The sequence below is a fragment of the Brassica napus genome, chromosome A5 (genome assembly GCF_020379485.1).
Source record: "Brassica napus cultivar Da-Ae chromosome A5, Da-Ae, whole genome shotgun sequence".
NCBI classification, from domain to species: domain Eukaryota; kingdom Viridiplantae; phylum Streptophyta; class Magnoliopsida; order Brassicales; family Brassicaceae; genus Brassica; species Brassica napus.
In genome coordinates this window covers 21,280,158-21,301,496 of record NC_063438.1, presented here as the reverse complement: position 1 = coordinate 21,301,496, position 21,339 = coordinate 21,280,158, and the positions used below count along the sequence as shown (strand labels likewise).

General features: G+C 34.1%; 3 protein-coding genes and 1 long non-coding RNA gene across 5 annotated transcripts; all 4 read right to left on the bottom strand.

The window, feature by feature from the left end:
- Positions 1–1,063: 1,063 nt before the first annotated feature.
- Positions 1,064–3,645, bottom strand: LOC125608872 (probable polyamine transporter At3g19553). Its single transcript, XM_048779433.1, has 2 exons — positions 2,233–3,645; positions 1,064–1,742 (listed from the first exon to the last, which is right to left on the bottom strand). Exons 1-2 carry the CDS (start codon positions 3,207–3,209, stop codon positions 1,280–1,282), a joined length of 1,440 nt encoding a protein of 479 aa, XP_048635390.1. The 5' UTR covers positions 3,210–3,645; the 3' UTR covers positions 1,064–1,279.
- A 1,066-nt stretch (positions 3,646–4,711) lies between these two features.
- Positions 4,712–6,036, bottom strand: LOC106428347 (agamous-like MADS-box protein AGL62). The gene is made up of 2 exons (XM_013869091.2): positions 5,713–6,036; positions 4,712–5,239 (listed from the first exon to the last, which is right to left on the bottom strand). Exons 1-2 carry the CDS (start codon positions 6,034–6,036, stop codon positions 4,712–4,714), a joined length of 852 nt encoding a protein of 283 aa, XP_013724545.2.
- Positions 6,037–16,192: 10,156 nt separating this feature from the next.
- Positions 16,193–18,478, bottom strand: LOC125608871. 2 transcript variants are annotated; one of them, XR_007339465.1, is made up of 6 exons: positions 18,309–18,477; positions 17,437–18,132; positions 17,281–17,363; positions 17,108–17,197; positions 16,593–17,031; positions 16,193–16,502 (listed from the first exon to the last, which is right to left on the bottom strand). It is a non-coding gene; the product is annotated as an uncharacterized LOC125608871 (long non-coding RNA). The 2 variants fall into 2 exon arrangements; XR_007339464.1 differs by having other exon boundaries at positions 17,281–18,132; positions 18,309–18,478.
- Positions 18,479–19,907: 1,429 nt separating this feature from the next.
- LOC125608870 (zinc finger protein AZF2-like) lies at positions 19,908–21,030 on the bottom strand. The gene has a single exon (XM_048779432.1). The coding sequence runs from the start codon at positions 20,855–20,857 to the stop codon at positions 20,051–20,053; it is 807 nt and encodes a 268-aa protein (XP_048635389.1). The 5' UTR covers positions 20,858–21,030; the 3' UTR covers positions 19,908–20,050.
- Between the last annotated feature and the right edge of the window lie 309 nt (positions 21,031–21,339).

Sequence of the window (21,339 nt, the reverse complement as noted above, 5' to 3'; positions counted from 1 at the left end):
ATCTAGATCATATATTTTAAAGGAACGTGATCTGTTCATCTATATCTTGTTACGTTACACTGAGCTAACTTTGTTTGTTTTGGGAAATTTATCATCCCAAATTCCCAATTGAGTGTATTCGATCTAGCATATGTTTCCCTATGTTATAAGTTTCGGTTTAGATTTAGTACTTTGTCTTTTCTTATTACTAAACATACTCCGAAAATTAATAAAGGAACTAAGAAAATGCAAAACAAAATGCAGAACTCCAATTGTTCGGAATCAAGGTGCCATCGACTCAAATGCGCTTGAGGTTCGAGCCATTTTGAGAGGCGTATCTATGAAGTGAGCACATCCATCTTTTGATAGTGCTGCTTCAAAGAAAAGATGCCTTTTTATAATTGCTGTGAAGAACCTCTCAACCTCAGGTGGGAATCTGCCAAAAAGTGTTCTTATCCTCGTTTTCTTCTTTTTTCTTTCCATTCGATGTGATTATAAATTTTAATTTAGAACCCCTCAAGTGAAAAATGTAGCTTTAATTTTTAAATTAATAGATAAAAGATTTACAAAAAATATTCATAATGGTGCAAATAAAATCGTCATATGTAGATTTTCATATATAGGACAGTTAGAAATAGTGCATACATAAATTTTCATAAAATAGGTACAATTATTGGTTGTAAAATCATGAATGTAATATTTTTTTATAGTTTGTAATAGTATAATAAACTAGTGTTAAAATAAAAGATTTTAAACATCGAGTCTAGGAACAAATTAAAGGAGTAAAGCGCTTTAACAGAAAAATCCAAAGTCAGAACGCTGAAGTGAAGCGCGAAAAAAGGTAAAGATGTTAGATTCTTTCTGAACACTGCATTTTATTTGCAGCTTCATGTTTCGAATCACATTCACTACAAAGTGCAAACATAGTAGACACTGAATGATGTAGCCACTTATGGTTTTTAAGTGAGAATTTTCGTGAACTTAGAACATACTGTCTAAGTCTCATACCATAAAGATTTGGAAAATTAGTACTGTACTGTAAATAAAACATGTCTCCAGGCCAAACTAAGAGGCCCATAAAGACTTGACGAAAATGTGGGGTACTTGAATAAATAACTATATACATAATCATACTATAATCTTAGACAACTTGCACATAAACCTTAATGTACTCTAAGCCAAAAGCTGAACAAGACATAAAATAAACTGCATTCGTACAAACTATACAAAACAAACTTTTCATGTCTCTTTATAAGACATGCAAAGAATGAAAGAGTTTTGGTTGATCTGTCTTTTGAGATCATGGGAGAAGGCTAGCAGAAGACTCGTCTCCATGTTCTTCATCCAACTGGGACTCTGTTTGAACTCCTAAAACCTGTCTTCTTGGATCCTCTGGGATGAATCTCGCCCATCGTTTCTCCTTCACGAATTCTAAGAACGGGTACAAGCAGAACCCGACGACGATGATAAAACCACTGATTAAAAACGTCTTTGGAGCGGCCAAAACCATCACAAGAATCACAAGCAAAGAAGGAGGCAAACACAGCAATAAAGTTCCAAAGGTGTTTAATGGAACTCTATAAGGTCTGTTAAGATCCGGTTTCTTGATCCTTAGCTTCACAAAGGCTGCGAACTCAAGAAGCATTCCTAACGCGTACAAGAAGTTCAGAAACTCTATGATCTCTTGAAAGCTCAACCACGACAAGAATATGACTCCTGTAGCTGAGCACAGAATACTGATCGTTGGTGTACCATACTTTGACCTGTGGCCACACACAATGACACAAAGAACGTTAAACAGAGTTCTACAAATGTATGATTAGTCCTGCGCATATTATCCGAAACCCGAACCTGAACTAAACTGAAAACCGAGACCGGAACCGAACTGAAAATTACAAATATATTTGTTATTTTTAATTTTAAAATAATTCTATATAAAAATATCATTTATAAATCGACAATTATTAAAACCCGAATTACCCAATTTTCCAGTTTTCCGAGGGTTTTCCAGTTTTTTTGGGTTTTAAACCCGAACCATTTACAATCCGGTTATGTTTCGGGATTTGTAATAAAATAGAAACCCGACCCCGACATTATCCGAACATATATTATAATCCGGTTATGTATTGGGTTCCTAAACGGGGGTTCTATATACCCCAACCCAAATATCCCGATCCGAACAGGAAACCCAAATGCTCAGCGCTAGGCATGATTCATACCCTAAAACACAGTCTTGCGTACTAAGTAACTAACCTCTGGGCAAAAAAAGCAGGGAGCATCCCAATCTCGCTCATACCAAGAAGCTGGAACGCATCACTACTCATCTCAGCTTCAAACAATCCTAGATTCGACATAGCAGCAGCAGCTTGTATCCATCCCTTGAGCCAAACACCTCCAATAAGCATCCCAACCTCAGCAAAATACCCATCACTCCACTCACCCGAAGAAGACTCGCTCAAAGCTCCAGTCCCAGCCATAAGAGGAATCAAATACGACCCCATGACCAACAAAACCGCTCCAAACAAAGCCTTTGGAAACGTCTCCCCAGGGCTCTCAACTTCCCCTGCAAGAGTACTAGCCTTGTCCCAATAGTTCAGATTCCAAAACATTGTGTTGAAGTACCCTCTCCAGTTAACTTTCTTGAAATCCACAAACAGCCAACGCTGAGGCCTGATCCTAGGAACCGCAAGCAAAGCCATTACAAGAAAAGGGCAGAGCGAGAAAACCGCTAACAGAACAGCTGAAAAGCCGACGATATGCAATCCTCTGTAGTTCAGATACGTCAGCGAGAAGGTAATGACTAACAGAGCAGGTACTCGAGCAGCTACATGGTTCAAAACAGGGAAGGAATGTTTCAGGTAATCAAGAAACAGAACAGGGTAGAGAGCATTGTCCATAACGCCACTGAACCATTTCCAAAACCCTTCTTGGAATCCCCAGAAGGGACCAAACGCTGAAGAGATCCAAACCACGTAGCCACCGTTCTCCGGGAAGCTTGTGGCGAGCTCGGCTGTGATCAGAGCTTCGGGTATGCTCCAGATGAGAGGGAAGATCAAGAAGCCTAGGAGGGCTAAGAGAGGACCACCACCTGATTTAACAGAGTCCTCCACACCAAAAGGGCCACCAGAAACTTCATAGAATATCAGAAACACTAGAGGCAATAGTGTCAGCTTTGGACTTGGTTTTGTCTTGGCTACATTTTCATCGTTTGCGGTTGTCTCTTCACCCATCAGACAAGTACCACCGGCAGATTTGTCTTGACTAGTCTCGGTGATTCTGTGGAAAACATACAAAAAGATAAAAAACTTTGGAGAGTTTATTATACAAAAATGAAGCCTTGAAGAGACTCTGTTCAGAAAACAGAGGAACAAATTAAAACGATGGGTTTCAATTGGAGAGTCTAATCTTGAAGGGTCTCTCTCTGTATCTTTCTGTGAAGAACAACGGAGAGAAAGAAGATGGGAATTGATTGTAAAGATTCAGCTTTACTTCTCAGATTCAAGATTGGATGTGACGTTGGATTTGAAGAATCTTGTAGAATCGTTTTTGGACCTGTTGTGGGAATTACATTACATTAAAGGCGCCACATGGCTCCTTCTATTACACTACTACGCCATCTATCAAACTTTTATTCGTTCTATCTCTCTTTTGTCTTTTCCTACACCAACTATTGCTATTGTATGGCCCTAGGGATGTTAATTAGCCTGGGCGTTCAGTTCTTTGGGTCGAGTTTTGGCTGGTTCCTTTCAGGTTAGAGTCATTTAGATCTTAAATATTTGGATCTAACAGGTACTTGATTTAGGTGTGGATCAGTTTTTCTTGGGTCCGGATCGGTTTTTCTTGGATCTAAATCTATTTGGGTCTATAATTAAAATACTTGTAAAATATCCGTAATTTTCATGTCCGGATCGATATTTAGGATCTAAGAAGACATGAAATACCCAAACACCATCAAATTTAAGCAAAATCTATCATATATATCTAAAATTTTACAAAATAACTTAAAATAAACTAGTAATAATTTAAAATAAAATATTTTTAAACTCTAAATTTTACATTGAAATCTTCATATTACTTAAAATATTACAAAAAATAATAAAGATTGTTAGCAAAAATATATTTCAAATAAATCAGAAAATAAGATATATAAAATAGAACACAAAAAATATAGTTTTCGATATACGTGTTTTGAACTAGGGAGTGAATCGGTTTTTATCGAGCCGTATCTATTCGGATCAGCTTTTTGGCTACATGTTTATTCAGACGGTTTTTGGGTTCCGGTTCTTTCAGATACAATAATTTTGGACCCAATAGATACTTGTAAATTTTCGATATGATTTTGAGTTGGATATTTTTGGATCGATTCCAGTTCGGGTTCTTGAGTCCAGATAAAATGCCCAGGCATCGGTCCGGCCTGACCAAGCTCAAAACTCTTAAAATCCATAAATATTATTATCTTATGTGTAAAGGTATTGAAATTATACAATTTTTCAGAGAAGTGTAAGAATATACATATGACATGTATTTCATTACAGAAGTTGAAAAAAGTATTATAAATTTGGAAAATTTTGAAATATAAAAAACAGCAACAAACTAAAATTGTGTTTAACAAGTTTGAAAAAAAAAACATTGGCAGTAATAATTTCCAAACTAACGCCATCCCAAATGTATAAATAACAACAAAACAAAAACAATACATAAAACATTGTGCTTATGGCAAAAAGAACAAAATTTAATAGTAACCATGTCCGAAACGAGGAGGATGAACTGAATGGTGGTCACACCCAGAAATGTGTTCTTTCTTAAAACATAAATGGTTCGGGTTTTGATTGTATTCTGCAGCAAACCCTTCAATAATATTACCATTACCAATATTCCCAAATGGTGTTGTAATATGATAAGGAACCATCATGTTGTGATGATTACAAGCGAATGTGTTTGTTGCCACCATTCTTTGATGATTGTACAGATCTAAATTGGTGTCGATATTACCTGCATGATCATCACAAATCCCGAAAGTAGCATTATTTGAACTTCCACCATCGAAGTTATGACGCGGAACAATTGTTTGAAAATTCTTGGAGGCTTCAGTAGTCACTGTTTTTCTCAACTTTTCCAAGCCACATTTGAATTCAGTGAGCTGGCTTAAGTTCAACTCTTTTATAGGTTCTTCCCACCAATTATCAGATATATAACTATTTTTTCTCTTTTTCTTTAAGTCTTCAGCCCTCTTTTTCTCAATTTCGAATTCTTCTGTTACCTATTTTTTGTATCGTTTTGTTAAAGCCACATAACAACATTAGAATGTACTTTAAACAAAAATTTTAAATAGCTATATACTAAATCTTTATAATAAAGAAAAATATATACATTATCTATATATTAGTCATTCACGGTTTATATTGTTTATATGCACTCGACCATATTTAATCCTTTTAAACTCATGATAATTTATAAAAGATTTATTCAAAAAGGTTTTAAAATCCAAATAGGCTTAATAAATTCTAAAGAAGAGAAATCATGACCGTTACTCTAAAAGACGGAGGAAGATTTTATTTTTCAATTGTTTTTAAATAGTTTATTAGTTAAATAGAAAGTATTGTGATATTGTAAAATACTCTAACAAAACAACAAAGTATAATCCAGTAAATTAGTTGGTCTTCCATACCTATAATTTTTTTTAATTTAAAATAACGTTTAGTTAAAATATATAAGTGATAATTTAACACTTACTTGAGTGAGATGACTGTTGAGATCTTGAATAATTGCATTTCGATGGGCTTCGCTAAGTTGTGTATCGGTGTGTTGACGAGGATGTGGTGGATTAATGTTTGTGAAGCGATCAATTACACAATCAACATTTGGATGACCAAAAGAAAAAACTTTTTTGCCAGGCGAAAATACAATAACAACAATTTCAACACCACAAAGCGTGCAAAGCTCACTGGCTTTTTTGAAAAGACCATTTCTTCTTTTTGAGAAAGTAACCTGTAGATTATTTTCATTTTTCATTTTGACCATCTCTATTTTTTGACGACCTTTACTTTTTTTCACCATTTTGCAGATTTGGGAAAAGACTGAAAATGATTTGGTGTTAACATGCGAAAGACTGTCTTGTATTTAAAGAAGAATGTATAATAGCAACCGTTAGGATTTGTAGTGGTTTTGAATAAATTTATTTTTATTTTATTAAATTTTAGTTCTGAATTTATTTTTACCATCTAAGTAACAAAATAAAATCCTTATATTATTTCAAAATTGGTATAAAATTTATGATATTTTAATGCAATGTTGTTATTTAACCTGTTACAGTGCATCAAAATCGGCGGAATACATGTATCGCACAGTGACAGATGTAGGATTCGATGGAGTGTGGGATGTTTCGGTGAGAAAAATATCTGTAAATTTTGATTCGATTCATTATTTTTTATTCGATTAAAAAAATTAGACTTTCGTACCTGTACAACCAAAACAAATACTAATACGCAATACCCGTTAAAAACGAATCAAATAAAAATACTAAAATTTTTAAAACGGATATCCGATCTGATCCAATGTATATCTCTATTTACATATTTAAATTATTTTCTATATACTTGTGTACATAATTATATATATATATTGTAAAGATAAAATAATGCTGATTCTTGGTAATACTATTAATTTCAAATCTTACCGATACAAGTTGATACTATATAGTTCAATTATTCTTCTTAAGCTTTATAATTATTATTTACCTTTATGATTGTTAAAATATTGTATAATTATTTTTTTACAATTTTTGTTGCCATGTATTATATAATTATTTTTTTTTGCATTTTGATAATATTTATATTCAATAAATTAATTATTCAATTATTACAGTTTTAAAAGATGATTATCTTATTTTATAATGATATATTATTTTTTATACGAATTTATATATTTTTTGTTTTCTAAATTTAATTTTGAGAATCGAAATAAATATCCGGTTAAAAGATATATTTACTGGATATTTCGAACATCGAATATCTAAATAATGTCAAAGCATATGGAATTATAAAACTGTGATTTAAAAAACGAGATGAATCACAACTACCCCATAAAACATGGGAAAAGTGCCTTTTACAACCCAAACAATCCCGTTCGTGCGTAATACTACTTGAACTATTGAATAGGGCGGAATACAATCCCAACTACATATTTATTTTAATTTTCTACCCCAACTTTCATATGTAACCTTGTTTCATCCCTTGACGAAAATCTCGTTAGTATACTGTTATCTCAAGCCGAGAAGTGAGCCGTAGTGACTGAAATATTAACCAAAACGACATAGTTTTATCTTTCAACACAAAACGACGTAGTTTTGTGTTTGGGGTTAAAATTATATTTTACTTTTTCTTCTCCAACGTTATTATTCTTGTTTCTCTATTCTATGGCCAAATCATGAGTCTTGAAGATTAAAGTGTCTAGAACTCAAGCGAGTGTGTGAATGTTGTAAGGTTCATGGTAGATAGTATTGGGCATTTTCACAGCAAGCGAAGATGAGGTAATTTCGAGTTATTTTTGTCATTCTAATAGTTAAGATTAAATAAAAAAAGGTGACAATTTGGTTATTTTAACTGTCTTTCGATTTCTCTGTGTCTATTACTTGATAATGGAAGTCAAATATTGTTTAGTTCTGTGTGTTTTATGAAGAGAAGAGCTTGAAATATTAGTGCACATCAACTGTTCGATGAAATGTCACAGAGAGTAAAAAACGCCTTTTATTGACAGTTTTGTTGCTTCTCTTTGCAGCATGTGGGAAATTGTGAAGTTCAGTGTGAAATGTGGAGGGTATTGGGTGAAGAATCATAGAGGCGATGTTGGTTATATTGGTGGTGAGGTGAGGACCATCAACTGTAAACCGGAGGAGTTATTTAACGCATTGGCAGAAGAGTTTGGAGAAGGATTAAATGTACAGCGTGTGTGGTATAAGCTCCCTAATGAAGAGCATAAGGATAGGAAGATAATGAGCGATGGTGATCTGATGTTTCTGAACATGTGTGAAGCGGGTAAATGGAGAGGAATGATTAATATATTTCTTGTGAACACAACATAGCATTGTGAAGTTGAGGAGTAAGTGATGCCAAGTGAAGAAGATATTAGAATTGAAAATAATGTGGCTAGTTTTGTTGATGAAGATGAGGATTTTGATCATCATAATACTCCTCCTAATTCTGATGATGACGACAACGAGTCCTTTGTGAGATTCAGACCAGGAAGCGGTGAGCTGGAGCTAAGACAAGTGTTCGACACCATGGAAGAGTTCAAAGAGGCAGTATTGGAGTATGCACTAAAAGGTGGATGGAATATCAAGCTAAAGAAATGGGGGGGGGGGGATATATCAAATCATCAGCTGTTTGTGGGACTAAAGAAGACTGCCCAACATTGGTGTGCCGATCAAACATAAGTATGGAAGGAAGAAAGCTTCGACGGGAAGAGTAGAGGAACATGACCCTATTAGTGAAGACTTCGGAGAGGGCCCAAGTCAACAGACCCAAGACTAATATCAGGTTCTAATAGAAGCTTAGGTTGGTTTTTGGTGGAGCTTCTTTCGGTTTTTAGTTGAGCTTTGATGGCGCTTCTCAGTCGGTTTTTGGCAGAGCTTTGTTGGTGTTTCTTTCAGCTTTTGGTGGTACTTTTCAGTCAGTTTTTTGTCTTTGTTTTTTTCTTAATGAATGTCGGTTTGAGTCAGTTGTGGTGTTTGTACACTATTTTCCAAATATTATTTACTTATGTTTCCAAAAGAATGTTGAACAAATGCATGTTGAATTTCAAGTTATGTTCTTTGTAGGATCATTTTTGCAGACATGAACTTACAAGACCTCACATTACCATAAAAACAAGAACATACATCAGTCTTAACTTCAACTACAAGAACATACATAAGTCTACTACAACTAATAGAACATAGATTAGCTACAACAACATACATTAGCTTAAATTAAATACCATTGCGACAACAAGCATAACTAAACTCAAAATATAAACTTCAAGAATACCACAATGAACATACCCCTTCTCTCCCAAAAGGACAAGCATGAAACAATCTCCCTGGGTTTTTAATTGTTCTGGATGTATTCCTTACAACAGCCTCTCCACATCTACACCTCTTCGGGAGGCCTCTTACTCGATCACCCATTGAAAAGCTTAATCAAATTTCAAAAAAGTTCCAAGAAATTTAATTTCTATTGTTTCATAATGTCGAAAATAGTCTGAAAAAATAAGATGAGAGTGAAGACAAACCTTGAGAAACACAGATGCTTTTATCGTTTTAAGATTACAAGACTTATGATTTGGCAAGAGAATGGAGAAACCAGAGTAATAACGATGGAGAAGAAGAAGTAAAACCTAATTTTAACCTCAAATACAAAACTACGTCGTTTTGTGTTGAGAGACAAAACTATGTTGTTTTGGTTATTATGTAAGTTATTACGGCTCACGTCTCGGCTTGAGATAACAGTAGAATAACAGGATTTTCGCCAAGGGAGGAAACAAGGTCACATATGAAAGTTGGGGTAGGAAATTTAAATAAATATGCAGTTGGGGTTGTATTCCGCCCTATTCAATTATTACAGTTTTAAAAGATGATTATCTTATTTTATAATGATATATTATTTTTTATACGAAGTTTATATATTTTTTGTTTTCTAAATTTAATTTTGTGAATCGAAATAAATATCCGGTTAAAAGATATATTTACTGGATATTTCGAACATCGAATATCTAGATAGTGTCAAAGCAAATGGAATTAAAAAACTGTGATTTAAAAAAACGAGATGAATCACAACTACCCCATAAAGCATATATCTAGTTTTTTTTGGAGCAAATAAGCATATATCTAGTTTGTACCCACCTTAGGTTTCCAAAAAAGTATGTGTTGAGTCTATGTAAAATGGTCATTAAATATTTGAATTAATGCATCTTTTTTGTAGATAAAAGCCTTGAATGTGGCAATGCACAATGAGTGGAATGCATGGCCGACCATAATTTGTGTTAACATTCTATAACTTTTTGTGTTTGTATTTTTATTTAAAAATAAATAAATTAAAAAGAATGATTGAAGTGCTAAACAAATTTTCTTTGAACTCCACCTAGAGTTGAAAATGAAATAATATGATGTGGTTAATCACAATATTGTAATTTTTAAGTATTAATGTTCTTAATGTTACTGTGGTATACGTGTGGTACACAAAAATGTAACGATATGTAACTAGTCGCTTCTAAATTAAAGTGTGGTGTGTTTTGAGTTAAAAATAAAACTGAATTAAATAGTAATATGTGCGGTCCAAAAAATTGAAGAAAAATATAGTCTACTTACACATTTGAATAAACTCCAAATTTTGTGTGGTTAGTGAATTATTTATACTTTTAAGAACATCTTGTTTGATACTCCTTCCGTATCAGTTTAACTGGTGTTTAAGGATTTTGATTTTGTTTCAAAATAAGTAATGTTCTCACAATTATAGGTAAAATTTAATGTCATTTAAAATTTTTGACCAATTATAAAATACTACATCTTTTTCTTATTGGTTGAATTAATTTTATTCTCTGTTATTTTATGTAACCAAAGTCAATTACATAAAAGTTTGTATTTTCTTAATATTTGTGCAAAAACCTTAAACACCTCTTAAAATGATACACATGGAGTATAAATTATTTTTATTAACTATTTATTTAGTTTATTTTTTTTTTATAATTTCTGAAATATTATAATATAATTAGCATTTAATAATTATTTATTTCACTGATTTTGTCAATTATGAAATATAAATATATTATATGTATTCTATAGTTATACTATTCATTATACATGTCACCATTCATTCTTTTGAACCGTTTATTTTAGATGATCCGCAGTTTCTCCGCAATTTGCCTTTCTCTTGAATAAACTGTATTTAAACCGTACTGTAGTATCCAGTTCGCATGTTCCATACTACTAAATCCCATGCTATCATTCGAGCCTAAAATTTTAGAAAAGAAAACTTTCATCCAATATTTTTTTTATTATATAATATAGATAAATTAAAATTTAAATCTATGTTATTTAGTTAATTAAATTAATTATAATGAAGTATATTTGATTTATCAAATAATTTATAAATTTAATTTTAAAATATATTAAATATTATAAATTATTTTCTTTTGTTTAAATGATAATAGCACGACTTGGACAATTTTTACATCAACAAAAACATGAGATATTGATTGTAAGAACATGTAAATATGAATTGTAAGATTTTCGAGATATATAATTTTAATAATAGATAAAATACTTGTTTAAATTTTGTTTGAATAATTTATATTTACTTTTAAAACATATATATATATATAGTTTATGTATCATGTAATGGTTACTATACATATTACCTTTCACATATTATTTTCAACCGCTTGTTTTAGATTGTGATGATCCTGCAGTACACGTTTTTCTCATACTAACTATACTTAAACCATATGAGTCATGACGTATAATAATAGGAGGTCTAGGTTTTAAGGTTTAAATACTTCTACTTCCAGGTCTGGGGTTCAAATCTCAAACTATGCAATTTTTTACAGATTGCGCATTATAGGAAGTTCAGGTTTCAATTCTCGAAAAAAGCGATTTATTAAACAATTATGCAGCTATGGAAGAAAGGCTTACAAGAGATCTTCAACATGGTGCAAGTAAATTTAGTCAGACTAAGTCTTGGTAGGACGGCTCAGATGATGCAGTTAGACGTAGATCCTCATAAGGCATGTAGTATTGTCGGTTGTTGAATCGTCTATGTAATGTTTTTCGTAATTGTAATATCATGATAAACCAGCCTTTAAAAAAAACTTAATCATTCCAAGCCGGAAACTATAATATAATACTAGTTTATCTCTATAAAAAGATTACTCGTAAGTTTTCTAAAAAGCCCTAATTTTTCTTTTTTGCTCGAAACAATGACAAGAATCTCTGATCTTTCACAAGATTTGATAGAGGAGATACTCTCTAGGGTTCAGTTAGCATCTCAGCGAGCGGCTAGATCCACTTGCAAACAATGGAACGGTCTGTATAAAGATGAAAGCTTTACAAAGAATCAACGCGGTAAAGCTGCTTAAGATAGTATGGTGGTCATGGTGTGTGATTCTAGGGTTTGTTTAGTGAGGGTCGATCTCGAGGGAGTCCATAACAACAAAGATGGCTTAGTTGAGATATCTACAAAGCTAATGGGTCAACAAAATCGAGTCAAGGTACATCGTGAATTTAAGGTGTGTGATGGCTTATTGTTATGCTTTCGGAAAAACGGTAACCCCTTGATATGGAACCCGTATTTGGGACAAGTCAGGTGGATTGAACCCAAAAGAAAATTATACATCTCGGACGAGACGTATTGTATGGGATACGACAACAAGAACACCCACAAAGTCTTGAGGTTGTTGTACAGTGGCAGTACTGTTCAGTATGAAATGTATGATTTGAAATCTGATTCATGGAGGGATCTTGCTGTCACTTGTGACTGGACTATACAGCATTATCGTGAGGGCTTGTCTTTGAAAGGAAATAATTACTTTGTTGCTCAGAGAGTGAAAGAAGTAGATCAGATGGGAGAATATTTAATCTGTTTTGATTTTACAAGTGAGAGATTTAGACATTGTCTTGATCTGCAATCTAACTCTCGTAATGGAGACTCTGTGATTCTATCTTCTGTTAGAGATGAACAGCTTGCACTGTTATTTTACAGTGTTGATACAAAGATCGAGGCCAATGAGTTGACATGGATAAATTCTTAAAAGTTGATTTGAAGCCGTTCACTGGAATGTTAAGGAAGTTTCTTTGGTGTGGGTATGGGAGTTTCTTCGTCGACGAGAAGAAGAAAGTGGCATTGATTTGGGATGAACACTACCCCAAAGCTTACCTCATTGGAGAGGATAATATTGATAAGCCATGGAGAGTCTATTATCGTAAGAAGAAGCATGAAGAGAAGAGTATTCAAGCGGGAAAGAACGTCACAGCTGACGTGGACAATATGGAGTCAGATCAATAACGGTGACGGGTTGTTACAGGCAGTTACAGACGTTAGATAATCGAGTCATCCGTCTATTATAAATAGGAGTCTGTTTGTAAAGTGAAGTAGCTTTTGAGTACTGAGTAACTAGGATCTAGACTAGTACGTCTTGATCACTGGCTCTTGACGAGTGAGTCGTCTTGAGAGTTCTTGTATTGGCTTGTAACTCTGCGTGTAGAGTACAAGAGAGGGAGGTTGGGCGGAACGTTAATAAAACCATATACATTCTCTTATCATTTGGTGCGGTGAGCGTGGATCGAACACGCGATCTTCACAGTAGCTGCTCTAGGAAATTTTATATATTATTGGGCAGTTGTGTACTCTTATGTTCCGAGTTCGGTGCAGATTCAAAAAGGTCCAGTACATGCAGGAGGCTAAAGGAAAGTACACAATTGTTAGTCCTTGTCATATGTTTTTCTTTTTGAAAAAGACTGGTCCATTGTTTCTGTGTTGTTAATTTGATTCTTGTCGAATGACTCTTACTCAGGTGGAAGATACCTACAAGTATTACATTTAAAACGTGCAAAGAGACTTTGAAATCTGACAAGTCTCATGTCTTTTTGTTATTTATCTATCTCATGTGTTATTAAGATTCTATTGCTGGGTATTCTCTCCGACTAAGTACTATTGTATAACGATTCTTGTCATCCTAATCTAGATACAAGTGAGGCTGCAGGTTACTCCAAACATTATTAGATACATGGTTTTATATGTATTGTTTTGTTATTATCTATCTCATGTGTGGTTGCTAGTACTGGAAGTTAAAAACAGAGCAAGAATGCCCCTCGGATATGGACAAACAACTTCCCTTCTTGTCTTATATCTGTCATATCTAGCAAGAATTACAAATCACATATATATCTTTGGAGCTTTACTACGTGATCAGGTTCTTGAATATAATCTTTAATTGGGCTGCTCCATTGCTTCTACCGAAAATATGCTATAGTACCATTTCTACTTAAGTAAAACGAGTGCTCAATGGCTCGTTTGTTGGTTTCACTCAAGAATTAGCAACAACATTTCTAATCTCCGAGAAGCTTTCATAAAAGTGTTTTTTATGTTTCCATGTATCTTTGGAGGTTAACACATGATCTGCTAGCTTATCACACAGAATCTTGCATTGGACTTCCTCCGCGTAGCTGTGATCTTGAGAATTGCATTGATGCTTTCTTGGTTAGATGTTTCATTCATCTTCTTTTGTCAGCTGGTTAGTATGTTATTTTGTGACGGTTCCTGCTAGTGTTAGCTCATAAAATGTCATTATTATTTTCTATTCTTTTAAATCTTTCGGTTAGAGAAGAAGAGGAAGGAGACTGCTGGAAAAAAATATTTGTCATGAGATTTTTGTACTTAACAAAGTGTTAGGTTACTGACTGTAGCATGAAGACGCACATAATACAACTAAGCCAGATATAAACCAACCTGACTTCCCAACTGTAGAAACTAATCTATCCTCTGAATTGATGACTACTATCAACCCACCCCACAACATGGTTTCTAACAATGGTTACATTCCCTTGGCCTTCCCTCTCGGATCCTATCGTTTTCAAACCGGATCAAGGTGGGTGTATCTGTTTCTATACGTAAGTTCTTGTTTTGGAGACATATAAGAGAAAGGTAGAAAGAATAGAAAGTGGCGTTTGTTAGCTTTAATTGTATACAATGAATCTCCTGTCTTTGTTCTCTAGTGAAGTAAGAAACATGTAAATTAAAAGGAAATGTTTTGATTAGTAACTGTCTGATCACTGATTTGCCGATTTGTCGTGTTGCTTCTCCTTATGGATTGACATTCAAATTTATTTTACTAGGGTCGGCCCGCCCTACGGGCGGGATATATTTTAGTTGTGATTTATGTTTTTAAGTTTCAACGATTTATTGTGTTAAAAAAAATGTTTCGAACGATTTTATGGTTTGTGTCTTAGGTTTATATTTGCAAGAGATGTATACGATAATGATTTTTGTCTCTTAGAAAATTTTATGTGAGGATGAATTATATGTGATAAGATATATTTTGCTTGTTTACAATAGTTTGTTTATATGATATTTCAGTTTTCTATATACTGTATATTATTTATATCATGTTTTTGTTTATTACTTTTCTTATAGGGCAATTTTTCCAAATAATCATTTTTAAGTTTTTTTTCACAAAATAGTTTTTAATAAGAAAAATGATCGGAATAGCCCATTTTTATTTGAAAATTTTAATTTTTTATTTTATTTAAAAAAAATTGAAACACTATCCTCAAATCTCCACCACTTAACTCTAACATTAAGTCTAGATTAGTTAACTTTATAGTATAAATATATTGTTGCCTTTTAATAAAATTGTTTTTGGTCATTTTTCTTATTGAGGATTATTTTTGTGACAAAAACCTAAAAATAACTATCCTAGGGAATTTCTATTTCTTATATGTTATTTAATGTTTATAATATATTTTATATAATATATTTTATTAAAATTATAATAGGTAAAGCTAATATTAAATATTCACTGTTTTAAGTAAAACTAAATTATCTCTTATTAAAAAAAAATTTCATACCAAATAAAAAAACTTTTTAAAACACTGTATAGGAGCTTTTTTATTTTATTTTTTTTGACAATGAACGTTGTATATAGGAGTTAAACACACTAAAACTTCTATAAGGAATATCACTATGTACTATGTTATTTGTTAAACTATACACAGAAAACAATATATTATAAATCTTACTATAGTTAGAATATAATTCTGGATTACAACTCAGTGTAAATATATAATCAAAATATTTTCAATTAATATACACAATTTATTAATTTTTATTATTAAATATTATTTTGTCACTATTTGTAAACAATTGTGGAAAAACAGTCTCAACCGTTTGGGGGATTCATAGTGGATCACTGCTTGATGATCATTGATCCTTTTTTACCTGCAGGTCCTAGGTGCAGGCGGTTTGATATACTGTGGAAAATAAGCGTTTAAGTTTGTGCCCTGCAAAGTTTCTTTTGTTCCTTTCTGTAAGACTTTGAGCTTTATGAATTAATAAGCGTTTTAAATGAATCATCTCGTGTGTTTCTGCCTCTATGTGAATCAGTTCAATCTATTGGGTTTTGATGCTTCTTATTAATGAATGAGAAGATAGGATCTTAGTTCCAAAATAAAGCATAGAAATTATAGTAAGATCGAAGAGCATGTTATTACCCTTTTATTTAAGATAATAATCGTATGTGCAACAACAAAAAAAAAGGGTTTAAATAGTATGAGTGGTTTGATTATTAATGCACATACACTCAGGAACAGGATACTTTGTAACATCTCTTACAGCTTTGCTAACCCTTATTTCTCGCTGTCCTAGAGATTGTCTGTGAAATTTCTTCATCATCTTCTCAGACTCTGTCTCAGTCATTGTTTTGTTCAAAAAGTATGGGAGCATTTGCCTTTTGTTTGGTGTTATAAGCTTCTTATGTCCTTCATAAGCTCTGTGACCCTGTGGAAGATTAGTTTTCAACACCTTAGCCTTGAGAATATGCAAACACAGACATTTAATTGACCACCAAAAGAGTGTGTGTGTGTCTACCTGAATTGGGCAGCCCATGTTTCCTCCATGAGATGCCATGAACACATCACTCTCATTGCATACTATATAGTCGATTGCTGCCATTATCGAAGCTCGTTTTGCTAAAGGTTTGAGTTCATGGGGCAATGCAATATCGTATTTGTTGTAAAAAAAACAGTAGCTCACTCACTCACTCACTAACGGACAGAGACCTGCAAGTTTCCTCTCATTAGGTGTCATGCTAGAGTTGGCTGTTAAGAGCTCATGCCGCTTAATCCCTTCTAGTCTTGCAATCTCATCATACTTTGAGCTCAAACCAGTAAGGCAGCTTGTTCTCCCACACGTCTTTCTCAAGTCAAAGATGAGAGGTAATGTAAGGACATTTGCTCCTTATCCTTTCTGCAAGCTTCTTCCATATCTCCATAACCCTTGGCGAGAACTTCAGTGATTCAAACGCTGCCTAAACACACATATTGTTAACCAAGGGGGAGAAAAAGAAACCAAACAGTTTTTGCTTTAAGAGTCAGAAAACATACCTTACAACGGAGCTTCTGGAGATCAGAGGGTAAGTCTTTAGACAATCTTGGATCTAATCTCCGTAAAAGCAGAACTCTATCCCTGTTAAACTGCATGAAACAACAAAGAATCAACCAAATAACTAACCATAGAAGAGAGAGTTACTCAAAGGATGATGATGTATGGATCATACTTGCTTTAGATAGCTAATCACGGGCGTGTGAATCAACTCGAAGAAGCTATCCTAATCACTTTGTCGCTTGGTAAGAAGCCATCCTAATCACTTTAAAGCTCAAAACGACACAGTCCTCATCCAAGCGAGTCATTAAACCAAATACGGTAGAATTACCTTTAGGATCAGAGGGAGGTGGAGGGATTTTAACCCATTGATGTGAAACTGGACTCCCCACGTAGCAGTAAGCTCACTTGGTTTATTTATGCACCATTTGACCAACCATTTAAAAAAAAGTTTCAGAAAAAAAACATAGCACGACGTGAGGTTCTTTGTTACAATGCTCTATTGCTCTTCCTAAAGATGCTCCCATTATCACATTGTTGTTAAGTCACAATAATCCTAATACTAAGAAAAAAAAGCAAAAAACACAAAAATCAAAATATGAATCTTCGATTGATGAATCAAAACCAAAATTATTATTTTCTCACTGAATCCCGCAACTGAAGCATAAAAGAGAATAAGTAGAAGAGTTATCAAACCAGTCATCATATTATGATTCCCAACCCCATTGGCAAAGATAAACAAATCGAAAAGTTGTTGAAAGGAAGATGATGGTAAAGTTCCAGAAAAAAAGTAGATGATGGTAAACAAATCCACTACAGAGCCTCTGTTCTCCGACCTCTGTTCTTCGATTCAACCTCAGCGAAGAAACAAATTACAGAACAGAGCATGTGACCGAACCCATCGAGCTATCTCCGGAGATAAAGTCAGCCCTCGTAGAAGATTTCCAGACCATGGTTCTAAAACACATCATAATCGAGCTTCAACAACGGATATGATCTCTCAGCCGTTCTATATTTTTCTCTCCGCCTGAAAAACATCAATAAACAAAACCTTAATAATCATTCAAATCGGGAATCTATAACTTTTCAAGAAATAGATTGAAGGTCATGAGTGAATCAAGAAACAATAACTTTTCTAATTCTCAATACAAAAAATAATAATTTTTAGATTGAAGAGCATGTCGATGTGAGTCTGAGAAATACCTCGCCAGTCCATCGTTTTCGTTTCAGAACACAAAAGAAATGTTTTGGTGTTGAAGACGGAATAAGAGACGAAACCCTAGAAACATTGCCTGGTTCATGAAGACGAAACGGTGAATTTCAATACGGGGCTCCAGTCTATAATGAAACGCAGCGCTCCACAATTTAGTACGCAATGAAATGGATCACTTTGGTAAAAGGGACACGTGTTGGCTCTATAAAAAAGGAGTTTCCACGTGGACACCCCAGGAGTGAACCAAACATTTTTATATATATATAGATTTAGAAGTTTAAACTTTCCATTCCAGATCGTTACCTCTTTTGTGTGTGTGGACTTCTTGTCGTTTTTCAAATGTCTTGTCGTTTTTTCCTTTCGTTCCGCGTCAATTCATTTGAGGTACGTGTTTGTGTGTGCTAACGAACCAGACATATGACGCCATTATTCTTGTAAGTTAAGTACAATCAACAGAGACACCAAGACTTGGTGACCAAGTGATCCTTTTTATATATTATTAATTTTAGACAGATAATAAGAACACAAAAATTAAATAAAAGTTTTTTTAAGGATGTGTTTGGATAAGATTATACTTTGGCAACACGTCAAGAACATCACAGTTTATATGCAAAACAAACACGAACGGAATGAATTCAATTGATATATATAAAAGTATTTTCGTCGACAAAAAAAAAGCCTTTTAAGTATTTTCATTATTCTTATCTTTCTTAAAAATCTTAGATTACATTTTGCTCTTTATCATTGACATATTTTACTTCTCTTCTTGGGGGTTCGCTTTCCTCCTAACGTCCCACTTTATATACAAAATTAAATAAATATAGTTTTATGATGCTCTTTTTGTATAAGATACCAAAATGACAGTCACTTTACAACCAAACAAATTATGTTACTTTATCGGTAAATAGGTTGATAAAGTATGTTTGAAAAAAATAGAATCAAGGAAGACCTAGCTATGGGGCTCTATTGAATTTGCGAGCGTATTAATTAATAACGTTTATTGTACTTAATAACGTGTTTGGTTCTCATTAGGGGGTTAGGTGAAACCGTACACTAGCAAATACAGTTTCAGTAGTGTGAAAGCAAAACAAAACAAGTTTAAACAACCAATTAATCAGAGGGTTAAGTAGTTAACAATAACATAAGTGGTAGAAAGAAGTTAATTAGGCTCAAATTAATGTTTAGAGGCCAAGGAAGTTACGCAAGTTAAGGAGATACCTAAGAACCAATGAACAGATTCGTGGTCACATCCGTATTTATGATTCGATGTAATCAACAAAATTAAATAACGATGCATGAAATTGCTAAACGCATGTGCAATTAATTACGATTGAATATGAATAAAGAAAAGAACTAGGTGTATACATTATAGTTTTAGTGGCTAATAACCATTCGGAAGAATAAAAAATAGTACTATAATTTGTTATTTATGTACGAAACTAATAATACATGTGGTAAATGCTCATCAAGGCAACGAATCCACATGGAAGGATTCTCGTTCGTTCTCCCAACTATTTATACTTTGCGTTCACATAAGGAATACCACGTGTCATATATTTTACAGAGTGGACTCAAGAGATTTTAGCAGATATAACAAAAACTGATTTAATCAATTAATTCATCAAATCTTATATCAAATCCCTAACATATATGAGTATATCCAATCCCAGAATTTAAGAAGAAATCTGCAAAACAAATGAAAATGAAACTAAAAAGTATAACAGACTAATTATTAGATTCTTAGGGAGAAATCTTCTTTCTTGATGATGACTTTGTCGTGATCGGTCGACAACAGCGGTTTTTTACCGGTCAACGGACTTTGAATCTCTTCGTCGACGACTGTGTTGTGATGATGAAGGCTGAGCTCCGGTAACGCGGGAAGGTTTAGATCGATGAACACGCGGTTGCTTCGTTCTTCCGAAACCGTGCTTGTCACGCTTCCGCTCTGGCTAACCGATTTGCTTCCTCCGCCGCCGCCGCCGATGGTTCCTTCGTAGTGACAGCGTTTGTGGCCGCCGAGAGCTTGACCCGTGGGGAACACTTTATGGCAGATGGAACACTCGTGGATCTTCCCGGAAGGTGCGATGGCGGTGGAAGTCGGATGCGCGACGGCGATGGTTGGAGGAGTTGAATCGTCGTCGGCGGTTGTGGTTGGAGGCTTGATTCGGTGGCTGGCTTTGTGGCCGCCTAACGCCTGGTAAGAAGGAAACGCTTTCCCGCAAACGCTGCACTTGTGCGAAAGCTTTGTGGTGGATTCTTGCGGCGGTTGCGTCTTGGGTTGGTGGTGGTCGTTGGCGAGCATGAGGAGACAGAGAGCGAGATACTCCTCCTCCGCAAGATCCTGAATTTGAGACTTAGGGCGAGAACGAGGCGGCGAGGAGGAAGGGCTGCGTGAACGCGGGCGTTTCGAGCGCTTGCGTTTCAGCCAAGGCTCCATGAAAACGACGTCGTTCGTAAGATCATCTGTTGGTTCGTTTCTATCTTTCCGTGCTGTGAACGAAGAAGAATTCGTCGGACAATTCATCGCTTCGAGAGCCATAATCAGACGAGTCTTTTATGTGTTGTGTCTTCTTTCTTCGAGTTTAGATCAGAATCTTGAGAGATGTTTCAGAGTCTATCGCTTGAGTTGAGAGAGATAGAGAGAAGAGAATGGAGTGAAGTGCTAAAGAAATAATTTGGACTCTATTTTATATGGAAACCACGTGGCGAACGAGTCTTAAGTCGGTCAATATTTTTATCTCTTTATCGTGTCAGAGTACTATAACTCTCTTTCTTAAGAAGCCTAAACACTATAGTAAATATATAATGAAATTGTTATAAAAAGTAAAATATTTAAATTGTAATATCAAGAAGGATTTTATCAATTTATTTCAAAAACATGTTAGCTCTTGAATGTGTGTGAGATAATAACATAAAAAGATGCTACCAAAAATGCAGTCGGATAAAATTTTATATTAACTATCGTATCAGATGTTAACACCTTTTTTCTTTAAACACCTTCAGATTTATGTATATTGTTTA